The sequence below is a fragment of the Clinocottus analis genome, unplaced genomic scaffold (genome assembly GCF_023055335.1).
Source record: "Clinocottus analis isolate CAN_PGR_092001 unplaced genomic scaffold, fCliAna1.0.p SCAF_25, whole genome shotgun sequence".
In the NCBI taxonomy this organism is placed as follows: domain Eukaryota; kingdom Metazoa; phylum Chordata; class Actinopteri; order Perciformes; family Cottidae; genus Clinocottus; species Clinocottus analis.
The window spans coordinates 360,608-377,655 of record NW_027175987.1 but is presented as its reverse complement, the minus strand read 5'-3'; the positions used below and the strand labels follow the sequence as shown (position 1 = coordinate 377,655).

At 44.3% G+C, this 17,048-nt stretch overlaps 1 protein-coding gene across 1 annotated transcript in view; it reads right to left on the bottom strand.

Annotated features, from left to right (window-relative positions):
- Positions 1-2,285: 2,285 nt before the first annotated feature.
- yjefn3 (YjeF N-terminal domain containing 3) overlaps positions 2,286-17,048 on the bottom strand; it is a 44,473-nt gene continuing 29,710 nt past the window's right edge. Inside the window, exons 2-6 of the mRNA XM_068591129.1 lie at positions 16,512-16,620; positions 8,506-8,616; positions 4,282-4,395; positions 3,404-3,554; positions 2,286-3,093 (exon numbers count right to left, since the gene is read on the bottom strand). Of these exons, the coding sequence (XP_068447230.1) occupies positions 2,897-3,093; positions 3,404-3,554; positions 4,282-4,395; positions 8,506-8,616; positions 16,512-16,620 (682 nt within the window). The 3' untranslated portion in view covers positions 2,286-2,896. The remainder of the gene's footprint in view (positions 3,094-3,403; positions 3,555-4,281; positions 4,396-8,505; positions 8,617-16,511; positions 16,621-17,048) is intronic.

The following is a 17,048-nucleotide window of genomic DNA, read 5'->3' as shown; positions in this document are numbered from 1 at the left end:
AGTGGGACAACAATGAAATAAAGTTCAGGATATTAAAGTTCAAACGCTGACGCTGTTTTCACACTTTAATGATGGAAAGTAACGTTATTGCAAACACAAATAATGTACAATTGTACTTTACTTTTACATTATAGTTTGTACTCCACTACATTGATGAAACATTTTAAGATTCACTGCTTTCCAAAATGTCTGCCTCCATGTCACAATTCAGAATATTTCCCCCAATCAACTTCTCACATTTCATTTAATAGTTGTTTTAACTAAAAAAAAAACACAAATACATGTAGCAGAACTTATATTTCTTCTTTCCTCTTATTAATTAGAGCCCTGATGTATCTTCTGACTATATCTTGTGTGTTGTACAATGGACGCCCTACATTGAACTTTCTGCTTCACTCCACTAAATCTTTCTTCTCCACGTAAGCCTCTCTGTCTCTCTCATGGATGATACGGCAAAATCGAGAAAATCCGGTACAACAGGGCGGCAACAAGCTCTTGTTTCCTGACCGGGAATGAACAGTCATGAGAGGCGGGACCACCGAGCGCTGACACATATTCCTACAACTTGTCACTTTGCTCCTGACAGATTTAATACCACCGGATCGACATTCCTTTTTACTGACTTTCCCTCCCCTCTCACACATGTGCGTTAGCGCATTAGCGTTCAGAAGAAGCTCCGAAACTTCCCATAAATACACATGACTTCATTCATAAACAGCACGACCGTCTCTCTATTCGTCATTCTCCTTCGGAGCCCAATAATGAGCAGTCTTCCTCTAGAGCTGATTACGAGCTGATCACACCTGTTCATGGCTTTCATTACCAAATCACTTCCAGTTGGGAACCAGTAAACAGAAGTAACCGCTATGCGCTCACCAACGAAGCTCACGACTGAATGCACCAACGTCATCTCATCCCGACTCGTCTTATGTTGCCGCTTGAGCGACGTTTCGCATCGTCTCTCGACGCGTAGGTTGAAACACGGGGTGAACGTTGTCGAGGTTAGGTTCAGGAAACCCAAACTACGAGGAAACCCAAACTACGAGGAAACCCAAACTTCATATTAGGTTTAGGAAACCCAAACTACGTAAGTTAGGTTTAGGAAACCCAAACTACGTAAGTTAGGTTTAGGAAACCCAAACTATCAGATGAGGCTTAGGAAACCCAAACTATGTAAGTTAGGTTTAGGAAACCCAAACTATGTAAGTTAGGTTTAGGAAACCCAAACTATGTAAGTTAGGTTTAGGAAACCCAAACTATGTAAGTTAGGTTTAGGAAACCCAAACTACGAGGTTAGGTTTAGGAAACCCAAACTACGAGGTTAGGTTTAGGAAACCCAAACTACGAGGTTAGGTTTAGGAAACCCAAACTACGAGGTTAGGTTTAGGAAACCCAAACTATCACACTAGGTTTAGGAAACCCAAACTATCAGATTAGGTTTAGGAAACCCTAACTACGTAAGTTAGGTTTAGGAAGCCCTAACTACGTAAGTTAGGTTTAGGAAACCCAAACTACGAGGTTTGGGTTTATTTCACCTCAGATGGGGATGCTTACAAAAGGACGACAGCCTTCCTGTAAAGGGCTCTGATATATAATTACAATGTCTTGATTATGGGAAAGAAATGTGTCTTTTTTATAAAAGATTACTAATCCATTAGGGACTCAAATGTTGATGTCATGACTAAACTTAACGTGAACCTTAATGTTGATGACGGAACACTGATTAACAAGAACATTTAACACTTTATTTAAAAAAAGTTGCTTTAAAGCCACCGTAATCTAGTGTGTTTGGCCACATGGGGGATTTGAACACGCTGAAAACATTACTTTGTCTTCATATAAAGATGTTTGTGAACATGTCAGCAAACATCCAGCAGACTCAGAGCAACCATAGCTTTCATTTAGACTCCAAATGACGTTGAAGTCCAACGTCGACTCTTCTTTTAGCTCGGTTTTGGTCTCCACCAGAAACATACACGGTGTTTTATCCGCTATATTGTGAGTCTCCACTCTTTTCCCCAGCTAGTTGCTAATTTTTTCCGTCTGCCATTTGCTGACGAGCAGGTCACGGACAGCGGGTTTATTGGACCTTTCTCGCTTAAAAACAGCTGCCGGTGTCTGCTGGTTGATGGAGGCAAGGAAACGAAAACACCAATCAAAGAAAAGCTGAAAGGTCACGTTATAGTCCTGTAAGTTAATATAAAATATACCGATCACTGCAGCTTCTTGTGAAGGTAAACAAAACACCACAAAGTGAGTTTTTTTTAACATTTTTTATTGGACAATAAGATCTGTCTTGGCCTTTTTGTAACAGCTAATGAAGTAACTGAAACAAGAGTAATGCAGAAGTGCAGGCCGACCAAACGAAACCCAAAACACTCAAACAGAAAGGTCTAAGCGGCCGACCCGCACAACGTCTCAGCAGCACATTTCAGTAGAAAGTTAAAACGGAAAAAGCATCCGAAAATGAACGTGAATTAAAAAAGTTTTGAAGGGGGGAAAAGAAAGAAAGAAAGAAAGAAAGAAAGAAAGAAAACGTTCCAGTGGTTGGCGTCGTAGAAAATATCATCTCTCCGGAGAAATTTGCGTCTTTTGCAAAGTAATCAGTAAACAGTGAGATGCTACAGCGTGTACGAGTAGACTGACACAGAAACTCATGCCATTCCCTAAAAAAACTGGACTCAAACCACAGCTTCTAAATATCGCCCTTCTACTGTAGCTCGACGGCACATTCGGCTAAGGTGTAGCCTGATCTACACAACTGAGCTGTTACACAATAAATCACATTAACGATCTATAAAATACAAAACAAGAGAAGGGATCGACTGCACGTTTTTTTTTTTTTCTTTTTTAAATGAGGAGTTGTCACTCTCTGTGCTCTTATGTTTCACATGTGTTACAATTCTACGAGACAGTCTGTGCCGGGGTAGTCCGGGAGGTTAAGCTCGTATTTTTTCTGGATGTCGTAGGGCAGGAAGCGTCCGGCCAAGAAATGCTTCCCCGAGAAACTCACGGCGCACTTCTTCGGTGCCGTGAGCGAGATGAGGAGTTCTGGGTTGATGCCGTCCTGATTCGCTTCTTCTACGGCCCAACCTGAGGAAGACAGGAAGAGGAGGAGGGAGGAAAAGAAAATGGAGGAGGACAGGAATTTAGGGTGAGGAGAGGATTGTGATCATTCTACGTCTGCTCACACCCAGCAGGTGGTGCATTTGGGGCGTGATGAGCTCACGCTGAACCGACTGTAGGGTAAGATTTATCCTCCACGTGTGCCTCCAGACTTTCGGAAAACTCCTGCCTGAAAGCCAAGAGGTGCCTGGAGGCACATTTATCAAGTTTGTGTTTCTGAGCCTGCAGCCTTGATATGTACCGGTCGGGGGGAACACGTATATACGTGTATATATACCTGAGGGCACATCCACACTGGCAATGGGGATCTTGACTTGCTTCAGGGTGACCAGGATACCGGCGTAGGGCTCTTTAATGTTGGTGCAGTCTGCGTCTGGGCCCAGCATGGCATCAATCACTAGGTTGTAGGCGTCGTTTATGAGCTGCACCTGAACAGATTGGATCTCAGCGTGAATAATTTCGGGGGGTTTGCAAGATGAATAACGGCAAAGGAAAGTCATTTTAAGAAAAAGGAGATGTTTCGTCTTCATTCAAAAAAGGTCACAAACGAAAATGGACTACATACCTTTTTGAGTGATCTAATCTAATGCCTCAATTTAAAGCAGCAGGAGGAGGATTGTGTTACCTTGGGGAAGAGCCAGAATAACAGTTTCCTAAGCTAGACTACCCAGTTTGTTTCATATCCACCATGAGAACATATATCCCTCTACAACAGATCGCATAATATCTTACTTTCATTATTCGCGGGATTGTCCAGCAACATGAGCGATGTGTGTACGATCTATCTGTACAAGCAACAAACCTTCTGGGTTAGGTTGATTTAAAAGGTTGTGGTTTAGATTAAAGAAGTATTTCTGTACTTCCTAGGACCGAGGTGAAAGTCCTGTGTTTGTTTGTCCCGCCCCTTCCTGTGTGAACGTTGTCGCTCTTCGCCTGGCTTCCTTAAAGGCCGAGCGAAGGCTAACAATTACATTGGTTATTTATAATGAAACATGCACCTTTCACAGGTTTAACCAGCAACTACTCAAAGCGAGTGAATCAGCGCATGCTTTGTAATGAAACGATAGATTGCGTGTTAATGGAGTCGGTCACACGTGACGTCAGGCATGCGGCAACATGGCCGAAGATGTGTCGCTCTGTTAGCATGCCGCTGACCTCCGTGGGGAGATAGGAGAGGGAAGGGATGTCCATCTTCTCACACTGAACTGTGAAGTCCTGGTGTAGACTTTGAAGGGAGCGTTGAGGGTGGTAGATGGTGGGCTCGTATTCCTGTGAAGGGCAACAACACAGAAGAGGTGGGGGAGGAGAAATAGAGGAAAAGTTACACACTTTCGACACTAGAATCTGCGTTTTCAGCCAACAGTGACAATGTGTTTGATACATTTGTCCTCCGGTTCTCGACAAGTGAAAATACCGATGACCACTGGTCAGACGTTGTGGTTTTTCTGCGGTCTGGCTCCTGAATGAATACTTCTCTTGTAAATTGGGAGCTGAGAGGAGTAGAAATCCAGACACCCGCCGTCTGAAAGGTCTTTGATGCTCAGCAGGAAGCACCTGTGACCCATGACCTTGACATGGTCTCAAGGATGAATCCTCAAACCTAGGAACCACTGTCAGCAGTGCGTTTAATCACGTGAGGGGTCGTCTCATTTCTCAAAAACATAGTCCTTGATAAATATCTACATAATGACAGTTAAAGGGCCAGTTCACCCACTTTTTTTAAGAAGCAAATTTTAAGCCAAGTTCAAAATGTTCCATCAACTGGGTCGAGGCAAATGAAGTCGGGTATCGGCCATGTGAGGATGTTACCCAAGAAGAAGATTTATCCAGAACAATCTGCCATTAGTCTCAAGATAATCCGGAGAACACACGTGCCCTGATTTGTCCTCTAGCTCCCCCACAAGGCAGGCGATGCACCAACACAACCATCTGACTAAAGCCAAATATGAATTGAATGAAAGTACTCTGTATCGGCTGTTCCCAAATGTCAGTACTTGCTCTGAAAAAGGTGGTACGGGTGCATCACTACCACAGGGTCCACGTTTGTGTGTTTTCTTTGTGTGAAAAACACCACATGAAGGTATAAATAAATAAATAGACACAGTTTCCGATGTGGCTGAGCGGAGGCTGCCCTACAAAGGAAGTGATCCGTCACGACAGACTGCTGCTTCCTCGGAGATCCTGAACCAATCGGACAGCCGCAGACGCTCATCACGTGACGTCATCGCCAAGATGATCTCCACAAGGCGAGGAACCAGGCCCAATACAATCCACCCTGTGTGTGTCTGTGTGCGTCCCTCGGGGTTCGCCATGTCGTTGACCTCATCAACGCCATCTAACCGTGTGAAACTGAGGAAGGGCTCAGTGTCACCGAGCATGAGCAGAAATGAGGCGTGAGAGAGAAACAAGCAAAGGGGAACACAAACAAGGTTGAGGCTGTTTTTTGTTCCAGTTATTGCTCACATCTGACGGGGGTACACCTCTTCTCCCACAGGGATGAAGGTGTCTCGTCGTGTTTTCATACACAGCTCATTGGGAACGGACAGACGAGCTCTGCAGCAGCGCAGTAACGTCTTTACCTGATGAAACGACCAACATTCTGACATGTTACGAGGCTTAAATTATTATTACATGTGATTTAAATGACGGTGGATCACTACAAGCGGAGGATTACTCTCACCGGTTGTTTTTCTTCGTTATTTAACGCGCAGATCTCGACTAAATGGTTGTGAAAAACATAACCGGGTGGTAATGAAATGGACGGCGTAGCAATTTGCTGGATCTGATTGACTGTTTCTAAACCCTTTACAACTTAAATTACTGCCTCTTGTGTACTATTTCAACACACATAAATATGTTTCACAGGCCTGAACATGAGCTGGAGGGTTTCTCTGCTGAACTGGTGACAGAATTTGAGAATAGACACGATCATAAAATACGGTATCATGGCGATAAAGTACGTATGAAAAGACCCCAAATGAACACTTCAAGCTGCCCACATGGTTACTAAACCCAATTACTTAAATATGATGTGTATAGGAATGATTCTGTCTGAAGCTTTTACATCCACATAAGCGTTTTCCTTTGTAATTTTTGATTTCCTTTGAGGTTGAGTAACAAGGAATTTGCATTTCATTCAATGCCAATTCCAATAAGACGAACATCAAGCAGTGATGAGCAAAGTGCAGAGAGCCAAACACAACATCATGTCCACTCGTTTAATCTCAACAACACACCGAAACTAACGTGCATAAGACTTTTTATTTTATTATATACTCATCAAATACCAGCTTTGATCAATGATGATCTGTGCCTTCCGGTCTGCAACATTGTTTTGTAATTTTGGGAAATAATCAAAGATGTGTGACGTGAGCTCAGCCTTCGTGAACGCGGATGTCGTGAAGAGAAGCGAGCTGGCCTGTTCGCCTGCAGCTGATCATTCATTCCTCTGCTCTGTCTAATCACATTCACAGCTCTGCGTGTGTGTGTGTGTGTGTGTGTGTGTGTGTGTGTGTGTGTGTGTCTCACGTGTACGCTGGCATGTCTCCCTGCTGACAGGGATCACGTCGCACCATGAAAAACATCCACCCTCTCCTCTCACGGCCCAAAGTAAGTACTCGAGTTTCTGAAGTCGGAGCGGAGAGTCAGACATGTGTGGTCCCAGTCGGCCTACAAGTCGCTTTTTTGAGAAATAATAATAATAAAAACGCACACACACACGACTCAAGATGCAGTAAAAATGTTTCCCGATCGGTGACCAAAGGCTACAGGAAGAGAACCGAAGCAGACGGGGAAAACATTAGAAACGAAGACGTGAAATAGCGAACAAAAGACGGAATCGACGCCTAATTATTCATTTATTTATAAGTTATGGATAAGCTTCATTTCTGGAATGTCAGGGTAAAATATATATCTCCCTCGGAGCTGAACTCTAACCTCCTGTCTTTGGCCTCCAGGAGTAAAAAAGAAGAGGGAGACGCTCCACAGAGAGCCATCTAACATGGTTTTAATCAGAACTATCAATGCACAGTAAATCACGCGTGTCAGACACATGTGGGAAAGTGTATAGATGCATTCCGCTCTGAACCGAAGATCCCAAAAACACATATCCAATATTTCCCTTCCAATAAAGTCATAGACGTGGGCGGGACTTCAGCGCCCCGAGTACTGAAATGAACTGTGAGAAAAGAGGCTCTTTTTTTTTTTTCATTTCGGGTCGTGATCCGTAATGTGTTTAGAGGAGGTTGACGAGTCCGGCGTCCAAAAACAATTAGTCTCGAAATGTCAAAATGTCGCCTGCGAGGCAGAAATCCTGGTCATGACATCACATTTGTGGCCGGCGAGCGTACGGGGCAGACGGCTTTAACGAGAGTAACAATAGCATGACATCATGAGCGTCTGAGCGGCCTTGCGGGGAGCGTAATGGGATAACTGCTGCGAGCCGTTTACAGGAGCTGAAAGGAAACCGCGTAAAGCGCACAGGGCCCGTTACAGGGGGGTCCCCTGCTAGGCCTGAAGCAAGTTTAACTTAGTTTTTCTTGTGTGATATCATCTAAACATGACTCATTCTGCACCATACTGTGTGTGCTAATGGATTGTTAGGAGTGTGGTTGAATACAATAGCTGTTTTTGTGCACTGAAAAGAGGTTATTGTTGGTGTTGATGGATTACTGAACAGGCACAAGCCAAGAGGTCAAAGGTCACCCCTGGGCCCTCACCTGCAATAAGTCGCTCTCAGAGACACGTATCAACCAGGAAGAGGCACAAAATGACCACGAGCAACAAAACAACGGCCACAAAGACACAGAAAAATAGACTAGAAACAGATCTAAAGAGAGATAAACACAGCTGCAGAGAGACTCACAAACAACTAAAGGGCCCAAACAACCACAAAGACCCACAAAGCAACTCCACATTGACACAATATGACCACAAAGAGACAAAAAAAGTACTCCAACATGAGACAAAAGGACTAAAAATAGCCCCAAAAATGACAGAGACAAAAAAGATACCACAAAGACACTCAGAAACACTATGAAAGGGGGCAACACAACCAGAAAGAGACACATAGTGACTACAAGGAATGGCACAACTATTACAAAGAGACACAAAATGACCACAAAGAGACTCCAAATGACTCCAAATACAAAACAAAGAGACTCAAAATGATCACAAAGATCTTTGGGCTTCGGAAAAACCCAACAAATACATGCAAAGCTACAAAAAGTGAGAAGGAAAGTACGACAAAAAGACACAAAACAACAACAAAGAAAGGCTAAAACAACTAGAATGTGTTCCTACTGTTTGTACGAGAGGTATTGAGGCATTTTGTCTCATACTCCACCCACGATTGTTGCCTCTGTGCATGTGTGTACTTACATACATGCGCAGGTGTCGGGCGCACACCAGGCCGATGGAGCCGTTCTGATCTGGACCGCAGATCACCAGCACCGTGGGCTGCTTCTTCGCGAGAGAGCTGAGCGGGTAGGCCTGGTGGAGAGACGGGAGGAGAGGCCGGGGGTTAGAAACCTGAGCGGGTTACGGAGGGAAGAGGAGGAAGCTTAAGAGACACAGGGATACGAGAGACTGGGTTACTTTGGAGACCAATGGTGAGGCGAAGAGCAAGGGGAAGCAAAAGATGGACGTGAGCTTCCAGCAGAGGGAGGAACAAGTCGTTACTCAAGTCTCAAGTCAAACGCCGGGTCCTGAACTCATAATCCTTCTTTCATCAGCGGTTTGTGGGCGTTTCCTTTTACATTAACCAACCAGATTCTGTCGCGGTTTCCCTCAGCCAATCACATTTAGTGTCAACGTTTAAAAACTGCTCTCCTCCGTTAGCATCAACGTTATCAAGCCTCTTCCTTCTCCGTCATCATATATGCATCTAGTTGCAGTAATTACAGTTAGCATTAATTTCTCTGAGGAGCAGCTCAGAACAGAGTGCTTGACATTATACCACACACACACACACACACACACACACGTATATATGCACATATCCAGCATCACGACCCCCTTCATTACTTCATGATGGATTCCGATCACCAAAAAGTCTTCACCATTAACATCAGCATGCATGCAATGCATTAGTATTTAACTCTAATGAAGTCTCTCTCCAGATTGAAATGGTTTTGTGGCACACTTTCTTAAAGTAATGTACTTTTTATCCTTCGGAAAACGTGTCAAAAGGCTCAAGTCCATGTCACAAAACAGCGTTTCAGTCCAAGTCGAGTACAACGTCCTAAAAGTTGTGACTCGGCTGACTCCGTTCCAGGTCACGTGACCGGAGACATCCGATCTGAGCGTCTCCATCGCGCTCGGCGCGACGGGCTGCGGCGTTCCAGTCGTGCCGGACGAGGGTGGGAATGGCACATAGTCTCTCCTCCGTCTCCCAAAAGAAGAAGAAGAAGAAGAAGAAGAAGGTTCCAATCCCATTAAAATAATCCTGGCAGCGCTGGAAAAAAAAATACCAGTGTCTTAGCCGCGGGACGCGTCCGTGTGTGTGCGATACACTTTCCGTCTCGGGCAGCGGCCTCGCTCGCTGGCTGCATGATGCCTTGTAAATCACCCGGCACCTTCTTAAACGTGCCCGGTATTCGCCTGAGGAACTGTCAACCGGAGTGGCTAATTTTCCATCTGCAACACCTACCGAAGTGCTGAGTGCATGAGTGTGTGTGTGTGTGTGTGTGTGTGTGTGTGTGTACGCTCAGTAATGATCATTACTGAAAGACAGAGAAAAAGTGTCTGCCGTCATTTTCCGCAGGTTCTTCAAAGCAATGCAGTTGACCACTGAGAGTTTCTGCACCTTTACATGATACAAGAGTGATCGTCCGTCATTGTGAAGGTCACCGCACATTGTGAAGGTCACCACAGCTGAGTCCAATGAGGAGTCTACGAGTGCAGTTCACTTTAAAAATGCTCGAAATGCAGAGCAGATGATGCTGGCTTTTGTTTTTGAGGGGTTTCGCATAACTTCACTGCAGCCTGCAGCTATTATCATCATCTAAAAGTAGTTTTATAATGATGATTATGGTGTATCAGTATTGGTATATAAGTAAAGGAATTACACTATCATTTTCAGGTTGTCCTATGAAGCTGTTCCGTTATTTAAATGTAGGCTCTCTTCAGGGTTGATCCCTCACCTCCAAAGTGTGTGTGGATCATCTTGAAATAGACTTCTATGAAATCCTTTTAGCTCCACTTGCACTAATGTTTTCAGTACAGGAGAAAAGTTCATCTGGAGAAATAGGCCATTACGCGCATTGCATAATTGGATATGACGAGACTCGCAGCCGTTACCTCCATCCTAACGGCTCAGCTGAGAAATCATCACAGACTCAATGTGATGGATGAGAGGAGGGAGGAGGCGGGGGCAGTGATGGAGTGGAAGAGAGAGACTGAAAGTGGAAGACGGGACACTGTCTTTCATTCTCACATCTAATGAGACAGAAGCTCTTAGCGAGCTTCACACTGTGTAATCTGATGTTAATCCCACCGAGTTCATTTATAGTGGCACCCTCTGTGGATATGTGCATATATACGCGCGTGTGTGTGTGTGTGTGTGTGTGTGTTATAATGTCACTCTGTTCTGAGCATGCTCCCCAGAGGGAAATTAATGCTAACTGTAATTACTGCAACCGGCTATTAAAGGCGAGCCACCTCTGATAGTCTGTCCCCCCCACTGTGAACCCGCCCATAGAGGTGTTATTTGACTGATATGGAACATATATAGGTGTTATTTGACTGATATGAAACATATATAGGTGTTATTTGACTGATATGAAACATATATAGGTGTTATTTGACTGATATGAAACATATATAGGTGTTATTTGACTGATATGAAACATATATAGGTGTTATTTGACTGATATGAAACATATATAGGTGTTATTTGACTGATATGAAACATGTATAGGTGTTATTTGACTGGTATAAAACATCCACACATCAACGGAGCACAGGAGTAACCTTACAGCTGCACAATCAATAGTTGTAATGCTAAAAATGGATCAAATGACGAAGTGGAAAGTGTAATTATTACGTGACTCAGATTCATCGCTTTAAAGACACTCGACATGCGGTTATGTTTAGGCCACGAAACTACTTGGTGGGGCTTGAAATAAGTACGTAAACTATATAAATACACGAGTAAACGACGTGACACAAGTACAGGAAACGCGTCCCTTGCAGACTTCCAATAAGAGTTTTTCTTCCTCCCAGAGGAAAGTCCTGGATTTGTTTGACCGAGATCGACTTCCCCTCTCGGGTTAGAAGAAGGTCGACAAAAGAAAGCTAACATTACTGCGTGTCTGCCGCGTCTGTGAATGGAAAATGACTTGATAGCACATTAGCAATTACTTCATAAAGGTGCTAAAAACACATGTCAGTGTTGTAGTTTTTCAGCTTGTCCCGCTCTCCCAAAAGTGGAAGGCAAAAAAAAGTGTGAAATAATGCTTGAAAAAGAGCGAGGTTCCTCTCGCTCTTCCTGCCCTTCGCACAATAACTCCCATCGGTGGGTTTAATGGCCTTTTCCTCTAGCTGTTAAAAGCCGTCTGGAGGATCAGCGATATCAATGCTGGAGCCGTTCCCGCTGCTGCTGAAGCCATTAGAGCCACACACTGTTGAAGAGGTGCGCGGCGGCTGTGAAGGGGAAGCCGGCCGGCAGCATGCGCTCCCACGTGTCCTGAAGCACCCGTCTGATCCTGTTTGGAGCTGAACCTCCTTGATTCACTCTCGCACGGATCCATCCCAGCGCCTCGAGTCTGATCACGTTAAGCCTCCAGACGGACGACGGAAATAGAGAAAGCGTCGAGCGGAAGAGGAGATGGAGAGCCAGCGCCAACGGGTTTCGGTCTCAAGGGTTCCTTCGGCTCGTCCGATTGTATTTGAAATGGAAGAAAATGGAGAATTACGAGGCAGTCGTCGGGAAAAGATACTGAATTTATTAGCTAGATGTCATCATCCTATTTAGAAAAAACTACAGGTATGACCTCGTTCTCTGCTTCAGGCTGATCTTCACTTTAGCTGATGTGGCTAATGTGATTTTAAGTCGACAGGTGATGTGATACTCTGCGGCGGTTAAGTGGAGCTCAATGAGAGAGTTTAAGATATGACGTATATGTAAAAACGTGTTCGTTCAGTGTGGCCGTGTCGCATTCAGGGCTGTTATCCAGCTCAAATGCGAAAGAGAGGCGAAGAGAGAGGCGACTCCGAGAGGTTGAGGTCATTTTTAACGTTACAGGCACAGAAACAAAGGGAGAAGGCCGCAGGAGAGGAGAGAGGAGGCGACGAGGGAAGGAGCTGTGCAGAGGAGAGAAGAGCCGGCGGCGTTAAGTCCCGCCCCCGACACCGATTGGCTAACCTCTCTTATCGATGGATCACTTTTTAAATGGTTTTGGATAAACAAAACATATTGAGGTTTCAGCCAGAAGTGATGACAGCCCCACTTTCTAATATTATCAAGTTAAATATTTGTATGTAAATACTTTATGACAGCGATATCACCGTTTTGTTTGAATATTCCCAAAAGGTTCAAACTGCCTTGGCAACAAATGACACGCTTTCTCAGTATTGTTTTAGACAAACACGGTTTCATGATTCTGTTTTAGGTTGATAAACTTGTTGAAATGTTTTCCAGCGTTTGACATATTTATGGTGTTTTTGATCTGGAGGTAGTTTCTACAAGTGCCGACAGATGGTTTGTTGCATCTGTTCAGCAGGTTTGTGGTCTGTTTTTTTTAAAATATTTTTTATCTGCTCTTCTGTTTGACGTTTTCTTAGTTTGCTGAGGACATGACAAGTCAGGCCTACAGAGACCTTCTAACAACATAATGAAAGGGGAAAAGGACATTTTTTACAATAACAATAACACTTTTATGAAGGTCAGGAGACTGCAGGGTCTCCTGCTCCCGGTCACACGGCTCAAAAACATGGCGGTCTTGATCGTAATAAGGTCTCCGAGGGAATACCCGCTTTGAAATGAATGTTATACGCACATGTTCTTTCACCTCCAATCAACCCGAAACGCACACCGGGCCTGAGAAAACACGACCGGGGTCCTAGAATCACAAATAAACTCACATAAGCAGAACAACGAGCGCCTTTTAATGTTTGTGTTAGACGACCAAACTACCATCCGGGGTGGGGGGGTTCTCCTGTAAGGTATAGCGTCCTTCATTGGTGTGTGTGTGTGTGGCAACAATGTGGCCACACACACACACACACACACACATACACACACAAAACTGTCTCCTGTCTCCTCTTAGGTGTTGAAAAGCCTCAGACTGACACAGAAACACACACACAGACAGTCTGGAGCGGCATGGTGGCTGCGGGTTAATGCTGGAACAGTAACGGATTTACTTACAAAAGACCTATAATCTAGACATGTAGGTGTGTGTGTGTACTGTGTGTGTGTGTGTGTGTGTGTGACTGAGCACATTGTTTGTGTGGTATACTTGGAAGCCAGCAGCAGCAGCAGCAGGCCGGCAGTGAAACCAGCGAACTCAGACTGTCTGCATCTCCTTTTCGGCTGTAATTTTCTTTAAATAGCAGTGATGTCATGCGAGCGGTGGCGTGCTGTGGGCAGCGTCCAGGCCGTGTTTGTCTAGTAAGGCTATGCCGCGGGGGCCCCGCTGGTGGAGGGGCCCCGGCGCGGAGGCCAGCGGTGGCTGATGATAATGGAGGGGGAAGTGGATGTGGTGGGTTTTAATCACACGCTCCCGGGGGAGTCTCTCTCTCTCCGACGCTGCCCGTCTCCAGCTTCTGCTTTCTCCGCTTTTCCGTCTCGCTTTCTTTCAATTTGTTTGAGTGCGTGTGTTTTCCTCACCTCCCGAGAATGTAACGGCGTTATTTGGTTTGAACAATATGCGGTGTTGTGGTGTTTAATAGGGATTCCTACACAATAGATGCATAAAAACGACACCGTGCATGAATGCGGTAATGACTAAAATGTCACCCTTAAACAAACGCCACTTAAACATGCATTATGAGTTTTTGGTTTCTTGGCCACATGAGGGCAGCGCAACGAGCCGCGAACACAATATTGACTTATTATCACCCCGTAAAGTTGATATGAAGCACATGTTAGCACACTGTTTGCACATGCAGCAGAAAAAAAAGCAACTTTACATTTATTTAGAGTCTCTGCGTGTCCATGGCATGTGTTTTAACTGCTCTTTTTTTATACTTCATTCTCAATTACGTTTAGGTTCAGGCAACAACAGTTGTTTAGGATTAGTAAAATATCATCTTTTGGGTTCATTAGTAAGTTACTTTTGGTTTCACGCGGTCATGAACAGCGGCCACTGTGATGATAAAGTATTTGTGACGTGTCAAAAACAAGTTTTTTTTGTAATATGTGAATGTAATTTTTAGTAAAGCCATGCTGATGACTCTTTTTTTTTTAGCTCTGGTTTGGTCTTCACCTATTTCTGAGGGACATATCTGGCTTATTAGCCGTTAAATGCTCCATTGGACAGTCACAAACTCCATTTGTTGTTTTAAAACTTCTTTTTTTCCACAAAAAACGTCTTCCTTCAGCAGCTGGAAACTCTCACATGCCTCATCTATCCTTTCACGTCTCCAAATGAATGCTAATGTTGCTCAATAACCGCTGGATGTGAAAATAATCAACCTTTTGGTTACAAGTTAGCAATTTCCCCATAAAAGGTTATAACTTGTTAAAGTTGTGTGCGGTAAAGTTATTTTAGATTGAACTAAAACACGAAGAAACTGGAAAATCGTGATATTTCTGATGCTACGGTGTTCATTTATTCGTACCTTTCTTGCTATGATGTTTATTATTCGATCTACCAGAATGTCTCTCTTCCTTATTGCTTCGGAGGAGAGATATTAAAGCTGTTGCTCACACATTCATCACTGTGTGTTTTGTAACTTTTTGACTGTAAATCATTCATTGGTTTGGTCTTTGTCCTTCTTTTCCTCCTCTGGCTGCGGCGCACGGTGTCATGTGTCTTGCAGCTCAGACTCTCATTCATCGTGACCTGTTGAAGAGCCCGCTGAGAACACCGGTGTGGCGTTAAAGCAAACCAGTGGTCTGGTCAAAGGGAAGCACATGTGTTCCCAACAGCCCTCCACTGACACACACACACACACACACACACACTCTCAGGGCCTGACACAGTCCAGACCACAGAGGAGAGGAGCTGTGTTTGAGCTGTGCTCAGGTGCTCTGCCCCGAAGGTGCGCCGCTTCAAAAGTTTGGAGGTTATAAAGTCACAGAAAGTTCCAACATTTCCCTCCACGTACTAATCGGACATTTGAGTCAAGTGAATGCAAATGAGGAAAGTGTGAGTAGCAGCAGCTGTGACTGTTTTTTGTGCCCTCTCCTGCTATCAGGCTGGGCTTTGTCATGTACTGTGACAGAATGTGGAGCAGCTTTTCTGAAAAGACGTGGGATGAAGGGCGCGACCTTCACAAAGGACGCGCCGAGTGATACGCGGCGTCGGCTATTCAACCGATTCTGCACGGCGGCGCGTCGGTCGAGGACGCAGTTTGATTGTATTTGACTTTGGGTCAGACGGCTTCATGCAGAAAAATAGAGCAGGATTTGGAGAGAAGATGGCGTGATTTATTGGATTTTACCATTTTTGTATTTGGCGAGACTTACATATGTGAAATGACAGATGGGGAGAAAAGCTTTGTGGGTCATTTTCAAACAGTTATTAATGTTTTTGTAGCTTAACTTTCCTGTTTTGTTTCAATACAAAGACAGAGCAGCGCTGTCGAGAAGATACATCTCACACACACACACACACACACACACACACACACACACACACACACACACACACACACACACACACACACACACACACACACCACAGTAAACAGCAACTGCTGTTCAGTGTCACTGGTTTAATGGTCCACAGATAAAAGCAGGAGGTTGATTTCACGATAAATACTAAATTTGCAATAATAAAATGTTTTTTGTCTCTGCTTCTAGTTTGAGCTCAACGCTGTGGGCAGAAATAGTTTTAATATTTCTTTCTGCCGGCCTCGGGACACGTCGAACGTTGTGGTTACAGAAACATAATTCATATCAGTGTCGTGTCACACTGTTAATGATGTGGCATGAGGTGAGGAAAAAAATAACACTGGAAGGCCGTAAAGGTAAAAACGATAAAAACAAATGTACTTGTGTTACCTAACAAGGGTAAACATCCACATTTAGCTTTCACACAGGACACAAACAGCGGTGTCCTGGGTGAAAGTCTGGCATTAGTTTGACCCCTCGTCCTTCTTATACCATCAATTTCTCTGACTTCATGCAAAAAAAAAAAAAAATGACACTCAACATATCCAGGGTTTAAAGCAAGAAAGACAGAAAACAAAGACATGGAAGGAAGCTTGAGTCCGACCTTAGTGATGGCGAGGGCGCACGCCTGACCCCAAATCTCTATCAGCTGCTGCTGTCCAAACCGGTAGTCTCTCAGTAGCTCCGTCTCGATGGCTGCTGCCTCCCCTTTACTGCACAGAAGGAGTCAAAGCGTAGTGTTAGCAAGACGAGTATTCATCATCATCATCATCAGCAGCAGCAGCAGCAGCAGCATCATCATCAGGTGTTCAAGGAGAGAACCGTGTGTTGAGTTTGCCAAACATTTTACATCATTGTTTCTTCTTCTTTCTTTTAATAATGAGGACCTTGTAGACGTTAGTTGACTTCCGTTTGTGTTATTTTTAATTTCTATTTCACAGTGGAAGGTTGTTTTTTTTTAAAATCAGGCTGGGCTGGAGTCTGCTGCTGTCCTTCAAGCTCCATCTCGTGAGATCATTGAAAGGCTTCACACAGACGTAATTAACCCCGCAGCAGAAATGCACTGAATTCAAAGTGTCTGCCGTGTGATTAAAAATGGCCGCTTGTGCCCTGAATGCGCACCAATGCGGCGCCGACAGCA